The sequence below is a fragment of the Hyla sarda genome, chromosome 6 (assembly GCF_029499605.1).
Source record: "Hyla sarda isolate aHylSar1 chromosome 6, aHylSar1.hap1, whole genome shotgun sequence".
Lineage (NCBI taxonomy): Eukaryota > Metazoa > Chordata > Amphibia > Anura > Hylidae > Hyla > Hyla sarda.
In genome coordinates, this window is record NC_079194.1 from 24,518,695 (window position 1) to 24,537,827 (window position 19,133).

General features: G+C 44.3%; 1 protein-coding gene across 4 annotated transcripts in view; it reads right to left on the bottom strand.

Annotated features, from left to right (window-relative positions):
* The window catches only part of LOC130275405 (putative ferric-chelate reductase 1), a 113,733-nt gene that overhangs the window by 52,954 nt on the left and 41,646 nt on the right, over positions 1–19,133 (bottom strand). Inside the window, exons 2-3 of one of the 4 annotated variants that reach the window (XM_056523315.1) lie at positions 14,733–14,927; positions 3,508–3,703 (exon numbers count right to left, since the gene is read on the bottom strand). In XM_056523315.1, the coding sequence (XP_056379290.1) occupies positions 3,508–3,703 (196 nt within the window). In that variant the 5' untranslated portion in view covers positions 14,733–14,927. Of the gene's footprint in view, positions 1–3,507; positions 3,704–10,209; positions 10,261–12,088; positions 12,122–14,732; positions 14,928–19,133 lie in introns of those variants that run through there. The other 3 variants (XM_056523318.1, XM_056523316.1, XM_056523319.1) reach the window with 3 other exon arrangements.

Consider the following 19,133-nt stretch of genomic DNA (forward strand, 5'->3'; position numbering starts at 1 on the left):
TTCTGCTTGAAGGGTTTTGAGGTGGTGTTGTGCAGCTCACCGGCCTGGGGGTGACAAGTGAGGGAGAGATGCATGCAGTGCACTGACAATATCATCAAAACAGTGCCTTATAATATTCATGCCTAAAATAAAATCAGCTGCCCCCTCATCCCTAACATTTGTGACAATCACACCCTGTCTTCCTAACACATGTTTTCCCACCTGCACCGTGGGCTCCCAGTAACCATGCCTGGGTACTGGTTTCCCGTTCCCTGCAATTACTCTGAACTCCGCTTCCTGAGGGTCACAAAACCTTTCTGGGCCCCATTACTTATAGAAAACCCCCTGTGGAATAATGGATACCTGAGACCCCGTATCTATCAGAGCTTCTAACCGGATACCTTCAATCATCACCTGTACATAAGGACAAGAAGCTACATACATAGCTACATACTTCTTGTCGCTGGTTGATTCTGGACCTTCAACCTCTACTCCTGGGGTGCGGTCCTCGACCCCAGGGGACGCCCGTTTAAAGACCAGCATTGGCTCTTCCAGTGTCCATTCTTGTTACAATAGCTACGGGTCTCTGACTTCCAGGTGGTCTCACAGGAGGGATACCAGATGAAGCAACAGGGCGAGGGTCAGCCTTCTTAGGTGGTGGTGTTGCAGATCTAGAAGGATTTTGCCGTACAGCCATTTCTTTAAAGGCCTTGGCTAACTGTTCAATGTCCTGTTTAATGTCTTGTAAGTCAGCTGTCAAAGGACTAGAAGAAGGTGTTGGTGGGGCAGAGTGAGAAGGGACAGGCAGCTGGGGCGCGGGCCCCGGAGATTCAGTAGCGGGGACACTAATCTCTTCTGTCTGAGGTCCCGACTCTATTACGTTAACCGCGAGTCTCTTAAAAGCTGGGAAAGCCATGTCGGGATTTTGCACGGCCAGCATCCTAAGTTGGGCCTTGTCCCATTTGTTTAGCGCCCCTTCTATGAAACGGTCCATCAGTAATCAGTACTAGATTGCCCTGATCGGGCGTGATGCCGTCCAACTTCTGTACCGCCTCTAATGCGCTCTGCAAAGCCACTGCATATGCTCGGAGGGTCTCACCTGGCTTCTGGCGCCGTTCATAGAGTCGAAGGCGTACCTCAGAGGGAGAATGAGATTCAAACACTTGAGAAAGTCCTTCAAAAATCTGTCCCACTGTGGCTTTATCAGCCACTGGCCAGGTGCGAAGTTCTTCCAAGGCGGGTCCCTGGAGTTGTCCCAGAAGCAGCTGTACCTGTTGATGAGGGGGAAGTGCATAAAATCCAAAGAGGCTGTAGAATTTTTCTTTAAAGTTTCTTAACGTAAAAGGGTCACCAATGTAAGTGGGAAGCACAGGATTCCCCAAGAAGACAGGTGCAGCAATGGGGCTCCCAACACATAGGGAGAGACTGAAGGTGGACTTATTGGGTCCTGTTCCGCCTGTGCTGGAGGTCTCGCTGGAATCACAGGCAGAGCACGTCCTTGTGAGGTCGAAAATGTTGATGAAGGCGGCAACACTCTTCTGGCTTGGGGTGGAGACCCCATTGGTGGGGCCACTGGAGCATCACCCCCTTGCTGTTCAGGTGGGGACTGTGGGACTGCCGGTTCTGACATCTCTGTATTTGGTATGCTGGCCCTTTAAACAGGTCTTGAATTCCTAGGTCCCAAAGAAATACGCAGTTGTTCTCTAATCTGGAACTTGAGAGCGTAGATTTCAAATTTGAGAGCGGTGACCTGAAACTCAACAGCCTTTAATTGAAATTTGAGTGCGTTGATCGGCAACTGAAGCGACTTTATGCGGGACTTCAATTCCGCAATCTGATGTCTCAGAGTCCCGTACTGTTCCGGTTCCCCACAGCTTCCAGCCCGTTGTCACACTCTGCGCCTTTTCCCGTGCTGAGCTGTCTCTCTTTGTTGGTTTCTGGCACTAGCCTCCAACAAAATGGCCGCCGCGGCACCGAGAGCTTCGGTGGGCGGGGTCTCTGGATCACGTGCGCCGGGATGTCCCTTGCTAACTTGTAGCTCCACTGTACGGTTTGCCTCCCCCTTACTTTACATGCGCACTTCCTCCACACAGCACCATGTGCGCAACCCCTTACTCCGGAGTATAAGTCACAGTACATAAATCAAGTTATTTTTCTGGGGGGGGGGGGGGGGGGTACACTTTCACTAATGGCGACTGTAGTAGGCACACACCCGTATCCTGTTCGTGCAACGCCAAAGAGGCTTTGTGGTAGCCCTTGGGGGTGTTTGTAGTGGGGGTATTGTTTCGGGAGATGAGGGGTTAATGTTAACCCTATAGTTTGTGACGCCAGGCTGAGGGCTAGAATGTTGAGGTAATCCTCCGGCCTATCGCCGCCCTTCCCAAAAATGACAGGTGCATGTAATAAAATGACTGAAGGTCCACAATGTACTTGAACTTGAACTTGGGTAACTTTACTTAAGAGCTTGCGGTACATCCAATGAACAATGACAGTCTTAGGAATACAGAATTTAGAAGTTATCGGCCGTCGCCGCAAGGTTCAGGCCTAGACTCACTGATCTCAGCAGCGCAGATGCTTCTTACTTGCTTGTACAGGAACCAAAGCGAAAGAGCACGAGATCATGGCCGCCGCTCCCTTATATGGGCAGGGAGCGGGCTAATCTGATTGGTCCGAACATCTGTAACTCACTGTTACACAGTGTGATGGGGTTGACTACGTCACAAGGACCTCCAAAGGTCCTAAAGCAGAAATACCATAGAGTTCACCTAACCACATGACCCGCAGGTCCTGCTACGCTATAGACAGGTAATTAACTATTTCTAGGGCATTTATATAACATTTACATGCTTCCTAAGTAAACTATTGGAACAATAACTATCTGGATGAGAGGTGACTAGGGGTGAACTAGACAATGGGGACCCCGACGTCCTAGGGACTCTGGCTAAGGGGACCCACACACGCAGGTACCGGATAGGATACAGTACCGGGACACCACATCAGCAGAGAGCACTGTGCTCATGATGTCAGCAGAGAGCTCTGCGTTTCAAATGGAAAAGATTTTCCACTGTAGTATTCAGCAGCTAATAAGTACAGGAAGGATTAAGATTTTTTAATAGAAGTAATTTACAAATCTGTTTACCTTTCTGGCACCAGTTGATTTAGAAAAAAATAAGTTTTTCACCGGAGTACCCCTTTAAGTATCGCATTAGCATAAAGGTCAGCACACGCCTTTTGTCCGCGGGTACCCCTTGCGCGTAAATTCCACACAAATTTACATCCGAGGGGTACCCGCGGACATACTTTCAGCCTTTGAGGGTAGAGTCGCCAAAAAGGTTGAGAACCACTGCTTTATAGTTCTAATTCATGGTATTATAAGGAAGGATAAAGTTGTGATTTCATGGCATTACAACCACCTAACATTCAATAATAATAATTTCGTAAAATATTTCTTAATCTATAAAATATTTTATGGGCTGGTTAGTAAAGGCAAAACAAAAACTTTTAGAGAACACAAATATTAGCATTTACCTGTAATTTCATCACCAGGTGTGTAAGAGTAGTTAGAAGCATAAACGTAGTATGGCGCCTCTGTTGTCTGGGGTACAGTGGTGCCGTGTAGCGGTGTCATTGTGTCACATGCTTTATAGACCAGTCCATTACTATATGTGGACACGGGGGAGGCCAGGAATCCAAGAATCAAGACTCCAAACACATGGAATTTCATCTGAGAAAAAAAAGAATTAAATTATTTGATACCATGTTTATTATCAGTCTTGTAAGAATACAAGACAATGGTAAGAATACATAATTATTGATGTGTCGATATTTATAAATATCAGTTAAAGGGAATGTGTGGCATTATTTTCTTAAAGGGGTACTCTGCTGTTCCGAAAAAACAGTTCCGAACGCTGGAGCCGGCTCTGGGAGCTTGTGATGTCATAGCCATGCCCCCTCATGATGTCAAGCTCCACCCCCTCAATGCAAGTCTATGGGAGGGGGTGTGACACGCCCCCTCCCATAGACTTGCATTGAGGGGTGGGGCATCATGAGGGGGCGGGGCTTTGCCATCAAAAGCTCCCGGGACCGGCTCCAGCATTTGGAACAGTTTGTTCCAAACGCTGAGCAGCGGAGTACCCCTTTAAATACAGTCATGGCCGTAATTGTTGGCACCCCTGAAATTTTTCAAGAAAGTCAGGTATTTCTCACAGAAAAGGATTGCAGTAACACATGTATTACTATACACATGTTTATTCCCTTTGTGTTGTCAGGATCCGGACTGGTATGCGGAGAGGACACGGGTGGTGGATCCTCTGTGTCAGTGAGGCGATGGCGTGGGCCGTACCAGGGGAACGGAATCTAAGGGGTTACTGGTTTTCACCAGAGCCCGCCGCAAAGCGGGATGGACTTGCAGCGGCAGGTAACCCCCAGGTCGTTCCACCCGATAGCGACTCAACCTCACTGACAGCTGAGACAGGCATGGTACACAAGGACAAGGCAAGAGCAAGGTCGGACATAGCACAAGGTCTGGGCAGGCAGCAACGGTTCGTAGTCAGGGGCAACGGCAAGGGTCTGGGTACACAGGCAATGGAACACACAGAAACGCTTTCACAGGGCACAAGGCAACAAGATCCGGCAGGGACAGGAAGGGGAAGTGGGTTTATATAGTGTAGGGAGTGTTAGGAACTAATTGGTCCAGGCACCAATTAATGGTGCACTGGCCCTTTAAATCTGAGAGACCCGGCGCGCGCCCACTTAATCGCCAACAGTTCACGGTCTCCGATGGAATAATTTTTTTCTGGAGGTGAAAGGGTTTTGGAGAAAAATCCGCAAGTGAAATTTTTTCCTTTGGCAGATTTTTGTAGGAGAACAGCTCCGGCTACAACAGAGGAGGCGTCAACCTCGAGGAAGAAGGGCTTCAGAGGATCAGGTCTGGACAAGACTGGAGCAGAGGAGAAGGCGTCTTTGAGGTGGTTAAAGGCTTCCTCCACCTGTGGCGGCCAGGATTTCGGATTAACATTTTTCTTAGTCAGTGCTACAATAGGAGCAACGATGGTGGAGAAGTGGGGAATGAATTGACGGTAGTAATTTGCAAATCCGAGAAATCTTTGCTCGCAGGCCAGTGGGACGAGGCCAATCCATTACCGCAGAAAGTTTATCAGGGTCCATTTGAAGACCTTGTCCGGACACAATGTAACCCAAGAAGGGAAGACTGCTGCATTCGAATAGACACTTTTCAATTTTGGCGTAAAGTTGATTTTGGCGTAGTCGCTGGAGCACTTGACGAACATGAAGGCGATGTTCCTCTAGGTTGGAGGAAAAAATGAGGATGTCGTCAAGATAGACTACCACACAAGAGTACAGCATATCCTGAAAAATTTCATTAACAAAGTCCTGAAAGACTGCTGGGGCGTTGCATAGACCAAATGGCATAACTAGGTATTCAAAGTGACCATCTCTGGTATTGAAGGCGGTCTTCCATTCATCACCTGCTCGAATACGGATGAGGTTATAAGCGCCCCTTATATCTACTTTGGTGAAAATCTTGGCACCTCGCAGACGGTCGAAGAGTTCGGAGATGAGAGGCAGAGGATAGCTTTTTTTACGGTAATTTTATTGAGGCCACGGTAATCAATACAAGGGCGGAGAGATCCATCTTTTTTGGCGACAAAGAAAAATACAGCTCCAGCTGGGGAAGAGGACTTCCGGATAAAGTCTCTTTTGAGGCTTTCTTGTATGTACTCAGACATAGCTTGGGTTTCCGGGGCAGAAAGTGGGTAAATCCTACCACGGGCGGTGTGGTACCAGGGAGCAGGTCGATAGCACAATCATAGGGTCTATGTGGTGGTAAGACCTCTGCCTGCTTTTTACAAAAGATGTCCGAAAAGTCCTGATAGGCCTTAGGAAGACCTGGCAAAAGAGTAGCCATGGAGACTTGGCAGGAAGAAACTGGGTGAAGACTTCGCTTGTGGCAAGAAGATCCCCAGCTCTTAATGTCCCCGGTGACCCAGTTGAGGCTAGGCAAATGACGTTGGAGCCAGGGCAAGCCCAGAAGAATTTCAGAAGTGCAGTTGGGTAGCACAAAAAACTTCAATATGTTCATGATGGTGAACTCCAACAGTCATGAGTAGCGGTTGAGTGCGGTAACGCACGGTGCAGACCAGTGTCTCTCCATTGACGGATGAAATGAAGAGAGGCTTGACGAGACGAGTAACTGGAATGTTGAATCTGTTTACTAGGGAGGCTTCAATGAAACTTCCTGCTGAACCCGAGTCCAAGAAGGCCACAACGGAGAAGGAAGTAGCATTAGCGGGTATAGCAATCCTCACAGGTATAGTCAATCGTGGAGAGGTAGAATTCACTCCTAGCAACGACTCTCCTACGTTGACTAGATGAGTGGGTGCGTTTCTCAGACGCGGAGGACGAATAGGACAGTCTTTTAGGAAATGTTCGGTGCTTGCACAGTAAAGACACAGGTTTTCACTCCTACGGCGAGTCCTCTCTTGTTGGGTCAGGCAAGACCGATCCACTTGCACAGCCTCCTCGGCAGGAGGCACAGGAACAGATTGCAAAGGACGTTGGAAGAGAGGGGCCTGGGAGGAAAACCGCCTGGTGTGAACAAGATCCTTTTCCTGACGAAGCTCCTTGCGTCTTTCTGTGAAACACATGTCGATGTGGGTGGCCAAATGGATGAGTTCAGACAAGTTCGCAGGAATTTCTCGTGCGGCCAGGACATCTTTGATGTGACTGGATAAGCCTTTCTTGAAGGTCGCGCAGAGGGCCTCATTATTCCAGGAAAGCTCAGAGGCGAGGGTGCGGAACTGGATGGCGTATTAGCCCACAGAAGAACTCCCTTGGACAAGATTCAGCAAAGAAGTCTCGGCTGAGGAAGCCCGGGCTGGCTCCTCAAAGACACTACGTACTTCTGAGAAGAAGGACTGGATTGTAGCTGTGGCAGGATCGTTGCGGTTCCCAAAGCGGTGTGGCCCATGACAAGGCCTTTCCAGACAGGAGGCTGAACACGAACGCCACCTTAGACCGTTCTGTAGGAAATTGGTCCGACATCATCTCCAGGTGTAGGGAACACTGGGACAGGAATCCACGGCATAGTTTAGAGTCCCCATCAAACTTGTCTGGAAGAGACAGGCGGAAACTGGGAGCAGCCACTCGCTGCGGAGGAGATGCAGGAGCTGGCGGAGGAGATGGTTGCTGTTGTTGCGGCAGTAGCTGTTGCAGCATAGCTGTCAACTGAGTCAGCTGTTGTCCTTGTTGTGCGATCTGCTGAGATTGCTGGGCAACCACGGAGGTTAGGTCAGTCACAGTGGGCAGCGCGACCTCAGCGGGATCCATGGCCGGATCTACTGTCAGGATCCGGACTGGTATGTGGAGAGGACAAGGGTGGTGGATCCTCTGTGTCAGTGAGGCGATGGCGCGGCCCGTATCAGGGGAACAGAATCTAAGGGGTTACTGGTTTTCACCAGAGCCCGCCGCAAAGCGGAATGGACTTGCAGCGGCGGGTAACCCCCAGGTCGTTCCACCCAATAGCGACTCAACCTCACTGACAGCTGAGACAGGCATGGTTCACAGGGACAAGGCAAGAGCAAGGTCGGACGTAGCAGAAGGTCTGGGCAGGCAGCAATGGTTCGTAGTCAGGGGCAACGGCAATGGTCTGGGTACACAGGCAATGGAACACACAGAAACGCTTTCTCAGGGCACAAGGCAACAAGATCCGGCAGGGACAGGAAGGGTAAGTGGGTTTATATAGTGTAGGGAGTGTAAGGAACCAATTGGGCCAGGCACCAATTAATGGTGCACTGGCCCTTTAAATCTGAGAGACCCGGCGCGCGCGCGCCCTAGAGAGCGGGGCCGCGCGTGCCGGGACTCAGTAGGAGGACGGGGCAGGTAAGCGACACGGGGCGCAATCCGAGAGCGGGCACGTCCCGCACCTCGGATCGAGTCCCCTCCGGGAACATGGAAGCAGCGCTCACGGTCAGCGGTGCCGACCGAAGCGCTGCATACAGAAGCACGCCGCGAGTGCTCCGGGTCCCGCTGCTGGTGTGACATGTGTGCATTGGAACTAAACCAAAAAAGGGAGGGAAAAAAAAGCAAATTGGACATAATGTCACCAAACTCCAAAAATGGGCTGGACAAAATTACTGGCACCCTTTCAAAATTGTGGAAAAATAGATTGTTTCAAGCATGTGATGCTCCTTTAAACTCACCTGGGGCAAGTAACAGGTGTGGGCAATATAAAAATCACACCTGAAAGCAGATAAAAAGGAGAGAAGTTCACTTAGTCTTTGCATTGTGTGTCTGTGTGTGCCACACTAAGCATGGACAACAGAAAGAGGAGAAGAGAACGATCTGAGGACTTGTAAGCTTGAGATTGTTGATATTTTTCCACAATTTTGGTTCTCAAGTCCATCTCCAGAGATCTAGATTTTCCTTTGTTTGCAACCCATGGCCCTGTAGCTAATCTCCCTGGGCGTGGACGGAAGAGAAAAATTAATGAAAGGTGTCAATGCAGGATAGTCCATATGGTGGATAAGCAGCCCCAAACAAGTTCCAAAGATATTCAAGCTGTCCTGCAGGCTCAGAGAGCATCAGTGTCAGTGCGAACTATCCGTCGACATTTAAATGAAATGAAACACTATGGCAGGAGACCCAGGAGGACTCCACTGCTGACAGAGACATAAAAAAGCAAGACTACATATTGCCAAAATGAACTTGAGTAACCAAAATCCTTCTGGGAAAATGTCTTGTGGACAGATGAGACCAAGATAGAGCTTTTTGGTAAAGCACATCATTCTACTGTTTACCGAAAACCGAATGAGGCCTACAAAGAAAAGAACACAGTACCCACAGTTAAATATGGTAGAGGTCAATGATGTTTTGGGTTGTTTTGCTGCCTCTGGCACTGGGGGCCTTGAATGTGTACAAGACATCATGAAATCTGAGGATTACCAATGGATTTTGGGTCGCACTGTACAGCCCAGTGTCAGAAAGCTGGGTTTGCGTCCGAGATCTTGAGTCTTCCAGTAGGACAATGACCCCAAACATACATCAAAAAGCCCCAGAAATGGATGGCAACAAAGCGCTGGAGAGTTCTGAAGTGGCAGCAATGAGTCCAGATCTAAATCCCATTGATCACCTGTGGAGAGATCTTAAAATTACTGTTGGGAAAAGGCGCCTTCCAATAAGAGAGACCTGGAGCAGTTTGTAAAGGAAGAGTGGTCCAACATCCCGGCTGAGAGGTGTAAGAAGCTTATTGATGGTTATAGGAAGCCACTGATTTCAGTTATTTTTTCCCAAAGGGTGTGCAACCAAATATTAAGTTAAAGGTGCCAATAATTCTGTCCAGTCCATTTTTGAAGTTTGGTGACATTATGTCCAATTTGCTTTTTTTCCTTTTTTGGTTTAGTTCTAATACACACAAATAAACATGTCTATAGCAAAACATGTGTTACTGCAATCCTTTCCTGTGAGAAATACTTCATTTTCTTGAAAAATTTCAGGGGTGCCAACAATTACAGCCTTGACTGTAGAAACAGATACTGATACATATTCTGTTTTTCTAATTTGTTTCTATTTTCTGATTGCAATTATTTTTTTATTACATTTTAGTACATTATTATGGGGGCAGCCATCTTGCTTGATCTGTTTTTAGCAGCATTTAGTGATATGCTTTACAGCAAGCCTCACGGATATAGACAACAATAGACTGGAGCTGTCCCATTCAGATGAATTGGAGAAACTACTGGGCATTCTATGTGACCTTTTCAAAAGTCACTTTACGAGGAGGTGGCAAGGCTGATCTCTGCAGTGAATGGTGGTGGATGCAGTGTTATCTCTTTACTGGTGTCACTGGTGTTAAAAGAAAATCCTCACTGGGAAATATAGATATAGATAGTAAAATGGAAAATTTAAAGAAAAAAAAAACATGAAATTTCTTAAAGAAAATGGCTTAAAAAAGCTGATTTAAACTGTATGTCTTTATTTAAAAATTGCAAAAAAGAAATCCGGAGAAAAGCGCCAAAAACACCCAACAAAATTTCAGAAAAAAGCTCTTAAAAAACACACAGCTCCATCTCCCATTGACTTCAATGGGAAATGCTCAAAACAGCTTTTTTTAGCACAGCCTTGCTTTGAAGCTCAAACTAAAATGAAGATGGGAGAGCTTAAAAAAAGTAATAAATAAATAAATAAATAACCATGGGGGAGATTTATCAAAACCTGTGCAGAGGAAGAGTGGTGCAGTTGCCCATAGCAACCAATCAGATTGCTTCTTTCATTTTCCACAGGCCTCTAAAGAGGCCTGTGGAAAATGAAAGAAGCAATCTGATTGGTTGCTATGGGCAACTACACCACTCTTCCTCTGCACAGGTTTTGATAAATCTCCCCACATGTACTTTTAAAAACCTACTGGAAAATCCATGCTATTTGCGGAGCAGTTTTTTTTTCAGGCATTTTATACGTGTGGCTTTTTATCAACCATGTGAACGTACCCTGAGGGTAGTGTTTCCTGACCAGTGTGCCTCCAGCTGTTGCAAAACTACAACTCCCAGCATACCTGGACAGCTTTTGGTTGGGAGTTGTAGTTTTGCAACACCTGGAGGCACACTGGTTGGGAAACACTGCCTTAGGGTATGTTCAGAATTGTAAAATTCACAGTGACCCCCTGACCTACGATGGCCCCGACATACGATCATTTCAACATATGATCACTCTCAGAGGCAGCATCAACATACGATGCTTTTGTATGTCGGGACCATCGCATAAACGGCTATCCGGCAGCGCAGACTGCTTCAGCTGCCACCGGATAGCCGTTTACGGTGCCCCGTGTGGTCCGCTGACGATCACTTACCTGTCCTCGGGGCTCCGGCGCGTCCTCTTCGGGATCCCCTGCATCGTCGGCGCTCTCCATCGTTGTCATCACGTCGCTGCACACGCCGTCCCGTCATCCAATAGGAGCGGCGTGCGTAACGACGTGATGGCGGCGACGGAGAGCGAGGATGCCGGGGAAGCAGAGGCCTTGCCGGAGCGTCGGGGACGCGGCGACAGCGATGGAGGGCGACATCCAGGGCAGCGGTGACGAGCGGTGACGGTCCGGAGCGGCGGGGACAGGTGAGTACACCTTCCTCTAACAATGGTCTACAACCTGCGGAACTCCAGATGTTGCAAAACTACAACTCCCAGCATGCCCGGACAGTCGTTGGCTGTCCGGGCATGCTGGGTGTTGTAGTTTTGCAACATCTGGAGGTCCGCAGGTTGTAGACCACTGTCCTATACTTTACATTGCACGGATCCCTCAACATACGATGGTTTCAACAAACGATGGTCCATTTGGAACGGATTACCATCGTATGTTGAGGGACCACTTGTACTGCCATATTTTAATTTACATGATAATGTTTGCTTGTCATTGGCAGGAAAAAAAAAAGCCATAATTTTTTTTCTGGCTGCTTTTTCACTGATGAAAATGCGCATGTAAAATAAAATACGTTGATACCTGTCATTATGAACTCACCCCACCCCCCTTGTTATTAATTCCCCTCCACCCTAATAACCCCTTTAATAACTGACTTTATTTTTGTTATATTTAAATTTTATACTCTGATACTTTCCTTTATCTTTGGCTCACTCACAGTGAGCTCCGGCACTCCTGAAGGGGTGTTCCCTGGCAGGCATGACATCATTTGAAGCCCTGCCGGGGAGAACTTCTGCCCTTCCCCTTCTATTCTGCACTCACACTCGGGAGCACAGCATAGTAGAGGCAGCCGATCGCGGCAGCTGCTCCTCAATCCCCTGCTCTCTGCGCGTGTAATACAGAGAGGAGGGAGATCGGAGCTGACCTGCCGCGCTGCTGCACACATCGCTCGCTCTTGTCTGCATGATTGACAGGCGGAGAGCAACAGTACGCACGCCATTCATTTCTATGGGAACGCCGATTGCTCACATAGAAAAGAACACATTCCTCACTGAGCGCCGGGTCACAGCCGAAATCATGCGAGTCCCATCGGTCGGACCCCCCACGATCAGCTACTTATCCCCTATCAAAGAGTGCACATAGTTAATGCTGTCATATTAATAGGTTATGTCAAAGTTTCCCAACCAGGGTGCCTCCAGCTGTTGCAAAATGAAAACTCCCAAGATGCCCGGACAGCTAAAAGCTGCCTCTGTTGTTATGAGATGCACTGGAGCAGTCGGGTCAATGAGTACAGCACAAGCAAGATGAACATAAAAGAGCTTTGTTATCCTGGGGTCCAGTGATCTGTGACCTGTAGAAGGTTCCTGCCTACAAGTGGCCGAGAAACGAAAGAATTTATATAACTCATGTCACCATTTAAATCTATGTTTCCCAACAAGGATGCATACAGCTGTTGCAAAACTACAACTCCCAGCATGCCCGAACAGCCAAATATGTCCACATTTACATATTTTTTAAATATTTTTATTAGGGTAGGGGTGGCTTTTATATTTGTTTAAAAAAAAAAATGTTAATACTTATTTCCCAGTCCCATAGGGGACAGTTATTAGCAATCATTAGACTGCTACGTACTGTTCAGTGCTATGTAACATCGCAGTGCTGATCAGTACTATCCGCTCTGCAGGCTGCACAGGACCATTGGGCATCTTACACGCTGAAAGAAGGTGAGATACCTCCGGTAGCTATTTGAACTCATCAAACCGATGCGGGGGTCCGATGAGCCCGCCTGCACTCACCAGAACCTCCATTTTTGGCATTGATAACGGCAGCTATAAGGTTAAAGGGGTACTCCACCCCTAGACATCTTATCCCCTATCCAAAGGATAGGGGATAAGATGTCAGATTGCCGTGGTCCCGCTGCTGGGGACCCCAGGGATCGCTGCTGCAGCACCCCGCTATCATTACTGAGTAGAGCAAGATCACTCTGCACGTAATGACGGGCGATACAGGGGCCGGAGCATCGTTACGTCACAGCTCCGCCCCCGTCAATACAAGTCTATGAGAGGGGGCATGACGGTCGTCACGCCCATTGCCATAGACTTGCATTAAAGGGACGGGCCGTGATGTCATGAGGGGCGGAGCCATGACATCCCGCTGCTCCGGCCCCTGTATCGCCCGTCATTACGCACAGAGCGAACTCGCTCTGTGCAGTAATGATAGCGGGGTGCTGCAGCGGGGATCCCCGGGGTCCCCAGCAGCGGGACCGCGGCGATCTAACATCTTATCCCCTATCCTTTGGATAGGCTATAAGATGCCAGGGGCGGAGTACCCCTTTAATGGTAGACATCAGCATGAAAGTTGAGGTCCGCCATTATCGGTGAGTCCCTGCTATGTAGAAAGCGCAGCTCCCGCCATGTACAGCGATGTGCCCAAAGTTACTCACTAAACATTTACGCCACATGTCCTTAAGGGGTTAAACCACACGGTCAATGGCGTTTAGGTAAATAAATATCAAAGTCTAAAATTGCATATTTTTGGTCACTTTGTAAACCCTAAAAAATGTTTTTCTTTATAAAAAGCGATCAAGAAGTCCAATCAAAATAATAATGGTAAAACTTCAGATCACGGCGCAAAAAACGAGCCCTCTATATGGAAGAATAAAAAAAACTTATAGGGGTCAGAAAATGACAATTTTAAGCATTCTAATTTGGTGCATGTAGTTACAATTTTTTTAAAGTAGTAAAATAAAATAAAACCTATATAAATTGGGTATCCTTGTAACCGTATGGACCTACAGAATAAAGATAAGGAGTCATTTTTACCGAAAAGTGCACTGCGTAGAAACAGAAGTCCCCAAAATAAAATTAATTTTGCCCCAAAAATTTTTTTTCCGTTTTTGCCGTAGATTTTGTGGTGAAATGATTGATGTCATTACAAAGTAAATTGAGGATGTTCATTCTTCAAGCGGAATCCACTAGCAGAAATCAATAGAAGTCAATGGTAAAAAAAAACTCCGGCCAACATAGTTTTCGCGCGCAATTTGCGAGGAATTTGCGCAGAATTCGCACGGAATTCGTGCGGAAATGGCTGAAAAAACCTTCACTTCTTTCTCCCCCATCGCCGCGCGCAATTGCGTGCAATTCTGCTCGCAAATTGCGCGTGAACTTTGCGCAAAAATATAATTCTTTTTTTCCGCCCGTAAATTTTTCGACGTGAATTACTCTTGATTTAATCCATGTGAACGCACCCTTAGAAGCTGATTGCTACAGAGGAAATTCTTTTGTTTTTGAATTTCTTTTTTTTTTTTGTCTTGTCCACAGTGCTCTCTGCTGACACCTCTGTCCGTGTCAGGAACTGTCCAGAGCAGCATAGGTTTGCTATGGACAGTTCCCGATACGGGCATCAGGTGTCAGCAGAGAGCACTGTGGACAAGACAATAAAGAATTAAAAAAAATATATAATAATTTCCTTTGTAGCATACAGCTGCTAAAAAGTACTGGAAGAGTAAAGATTTTTTTTTTTTTATAGAAGTAATTTACAAATTTGTTTAACTTTCTGGCAACAATTGATAAAAAATAAATTTAACACTTTAAGGGGACAAATAAGTTTCTGTCTTTGTATTTAATAATATTGCAGTTAAAAACTGAGTGAACACAGCCTGAGATGATTATTCTCTAAAGTGTACGCCTCGAGCTGTTGCAAAACTACAACTCCCAGCATGCCCGGACAGCCAACGGCTGTCTGGGCATGCTGGGAGTTGTAGTTTTGCAACAGCTGGAGGCACCCTGGTTGGTAAACACTAATAAAGCTGAAAACGTAATCTACTCACCTTGATCCTGAGCGATGATTTGCTGTGCGTGCACCCAGCCCGGCTGACTTCTCGCCTTTTATGCAGGTGGTTCAATAGCAGTCGACAGTTCAGAAAGTAGTGTGAACAGTTACCACACCCCGAACCTTAGCAGCCAATACCTGCACAAAGAATACCAGGAGCAGCTGCATGCTGTACCAGCAAATGTCACGTCATCTGAAGGGCAAATAAGGAGAGTGATGGCATGGGAAGAAAAAAAAAAAGGAAAAAGAACATTGACAAAAAGAAATAAATAAATAAACAAAATAGGAACCTATAAAGTCCTAAAATATATGGCTCCAAATAAAAGTAGGAATAGTAGTAGGAAGGGGTTAACAGCAAAAGAACCAATATATATATACCTACAAACGCCAAGGCCGTACCACAATGTAACCCCAACAGCAAATGAAAATACAAATCAGTATATGAAATAGATGTATTAATTAATTAAAAAAAAGACATGAATCTAAAAATGTACATGGTAGACGGAATAAAAAAAAAACATATTATATATATATATATCAATATATGCTAAAAAAGACATGAATCTAAAAATGTACATGGTAGACGGAATTAAAAAAAAACATATTATATATATATATATATATATATATCAATATATGCTAAAAAAATACATGAATCTAAAAATGTATATGGTAGACGGAAAAAATAAATAAATAAATATCTATCTATCTATATCTCTCAATATATGCTAAAAAAAAAAAGAAAAGAAAAAAAAGGTAATCTCAAGATAAAAAATAAAAAAAAAAGTAGTACATACATAGTAATTATAATGTAGCAGGATAAAGGGGAAGACAGAGATCCTGATATATTCCTAGTGTGAAACATTATGAATAACCAAAAAAAAAAAACTATCAGGATCTCGGTCTTCCCCTTTATCCTGCTACATTTTTTTTTTATCTTGAGATGAACTTTTTTTTTATATATATATATATATATATATATATGTATATATATATATATATTTTTTTTTTATTATTTATTTTTCTGTCTACATTTTTAGATTCATGTTTTTTTTTTTAGCATATATTGATATCTATATATATATATATATCTATATATCTATATATATATCTATATATATATATCTATATATCTATATCTATCTATATATATCTATATATATATTTTTTTAATTCCGTCTACTATGTACATTTTTCATGTCTTTTTTATTAATTAATACATCTATTTCATATACTGATTTGTATTTTCATTTGCTGTTGGGGTTACATTGTTGTACGTCCTTGGCGTTTGTAGGTAGAAATAAATAATTTTTAGCATATATATATATATATATATATATATATATATATATATATATATTTTTTTTTTTTTATTATTTTTTTTTCTGTCTACCATGTACATTTTTAGATTCATGTATTTTTTTTTTATTAATAAGAATATCTATTTCATATACTGATTTGTGTTTTCATTTGGTGTTGGGGTTACATTGTTGTACGTCCTTGGCGTTTGTAGGTAGAAATAAATAATTTTTAGCATATATATATATATATATATATATATATATATTTTTTTTTTTTTTTTATTATTATTTTTTTTCTGTCTACCATGTACATTTTTAGATTCATGTATTTTTTTTATTAATAAGAATATCTATTTCATATACTGATTTGTGTTTTCATTTGGTGTTGGGGTTATGTTGTGGTACACTTTTGTAGGTAGGAATAAATAAAAATAAAAAAATAAAAATCTGAGGGACTGAAAAATATTTATAAAATTATAATAACAATAATGACAATAATAAACAACACCGTAAAAACTGCAGTTCACATCAGCTTTCAAATACACCGTCTAAGGGCTGGTTCACATCACGTTTTCCGCAATACGGGACCGCATACAGAAGGGGAGAGCTAAATACTAGCGCTCCCGTATTGAGCTGTATGCGGTCCCGTATGTAATTCCTTTCAATGAGCCGCCCGGAGTGAAACGTTCGGTCCGGTCGGCTAATTTTTCCCCCATATGCGCTTTTACAACCGGACCTAAAACCATACACATACAGCTCAATACAGGAGCGCTAATTTTTAGCTCTCCCCTGCCGTATGCGGTCCCGTATTGCGGAAAACGTGATGTGAACCGGCCCTAAGCCGGGTTCACATCATGTTTTTGCCATACTGTTTTCAATCAGTTCTTCTAAAAAACGGATGGAACAGTATGGGAAAAAGTAAACCGTATGCGTTTTTAAACTGTATACTGTTTTTAAAAGTGCATACAGTTCTGTCCGTTTTTGTAAAAAAAAGAAAACCGTACGTTTTTGATAATCTTGTCCATTTTTAATGGGAGGGTTGTTGGGTGGGGAATTTAGGATGCAAATGCTCATGTGACCACGTTTTTGTCTCCGGTTTAAAAATCGTACTGCAACCGCATACGTTTTTTTTTAACATGGACGTCAATGGGAAACGCACATGTATATACTTACGGTTTTTACTTTACACATGCGCATTTGCATCCTAAAGTCCCCACCCAACACCCCTCCCATTAAAAATGGACAAAATTATCAAAAACGTATGTTTTCATTTTTATAAAAACGGACGGAACTGTATGCACTTTTAAAAACAGTATAAAGTTTATAAACCTATACGGTTTACTTTTTCCCATACTGTTCCATCCGTTTTTTTGCCATACGGTTTTCTTTAGAAAAACAGATTGAAAACAGTATGGCAAAAACGTGATGTGAACCCAGCCTAAGGCAGAGTTCACACCAGCATTCAGAGAAGCTACATGAGCTGAGTCCGGACAAATTACTGGGCTTGAGGGGAGAAAAATAAAAAAAATACTGCAATCGGAAATTTTTTAAACCCCTACGAAACAACTGACACCTGACAGAAACCCGATGGATCCGTCATGTTCAGTTGGAGTCCTTTGTGCAACGGACCATCCAAGTCGGTTGTTCTTCTCTAAAATAGGCTCTGCAACGGAGTCCCCCCCCCCCCCCCCCCCCCCACCAATGAAGCTTAAAGGGGTACTTCGGTGGAAAATATTTTATTTTGAATAAATAAACTGGTGTCAGACAGTTATACAGACTTGTAAATTGCTTCTATTAAAAAATCTTAATACATCCAGTACTTATCAGCTGCTGTATGCTCCACAGGAAGTTATTTTCTTTTTAAATTTCCTTTCCAGTCTGACCACAGTGCTCTCTGCTGACACCTCTGTTCATGTCAGGAACTGTCCAGAGCAGGATAGGTTTGCTATGGGGATTTGCTCCTACTCTGGACAGTTCCTGACATGGACAAAGGTGTCAGCAGAGAGCACTGTGGTCAGACAGAAAGGAAATTTTAAAAGAGAAGAACTTCCTGTGGAGAATACAGCAGCTGATAAGTACTGGAAGGATTAAGATTTTTAAATAGAAGTAATTAAAAAAAAAAACTGTTTCACTTTTTAGCACCAGTTGATTTAAAATAAATTGTTGTCATTACATAGTACAATTGGTCATGCAAAACACAAGCCCCCATATGGGTCTGTGAGTGGAAAAATAAAAAAGTTATGAATTTTAGAAGGCAAGTAAACAAAAACGCAAAAATGAAACTGGCTTAGTCCTTATGGCCAAAATGGGCTGTGTCCTTAACGGGTTAATGACACACCTAAAATAATATTTTTTTTTCTCCTCCCCTTTTAAAAGACTTAACTATTTGCAATTTACCCTTTCAAGTTTCTATAAAATATTATTTGTAGGCAATTTTTGAAAGTTCAGTTTTTACGCAGTGCACGTTACCATAAAACTGACATGTTCTCTTTATTCTGAGGGTCAATACAATGTAAACAATTCCCATGGTTACAAGTAGGGATGAGCGAATCGAATATGACTAATCTGAATTCGCTACAAATTTCAGGAAAAAATTCGATTTGTAACGAATGCGAATATCGCCGCGATTCGATCGCTCAAATCGCTTAATTGAACTCCATTTAGTGCGGTCCAGGCTCCAGGGCATCTAAAATAGCGGATCCACATGTGAGGACATGGGGCAAGGAATCCTGGGAAGGCAGGAACAAGGGTAGGCGGGATCACCCTGAATCACATGCAGCCTATCAGCAGCCAGTCACCCCTGTGATGTCACAGCCCTATATAATCAGCAGCCATCTTGCGGCCAGTCACATCAGTCTTTCACTGCAGAGACATATTTTTTTATCTAAAGCCGAGGAACGTGCTCTCGATTCACCCAAAGTGCAAGAAAAAAATGCAAACATGTTACACTAAAAAAAGTGCACAAAGGATGCGGTCTATCGCAAGCCCTTCTCCGATAGGAGAGAGGCCCCCCAACAAACCTTACCCTTCGCCTCCGGACCAAAAGGTACCTGCGAGGTTCCAGGTTCGATGTCCCTTTTCGCCAAAGCTACTAGGGG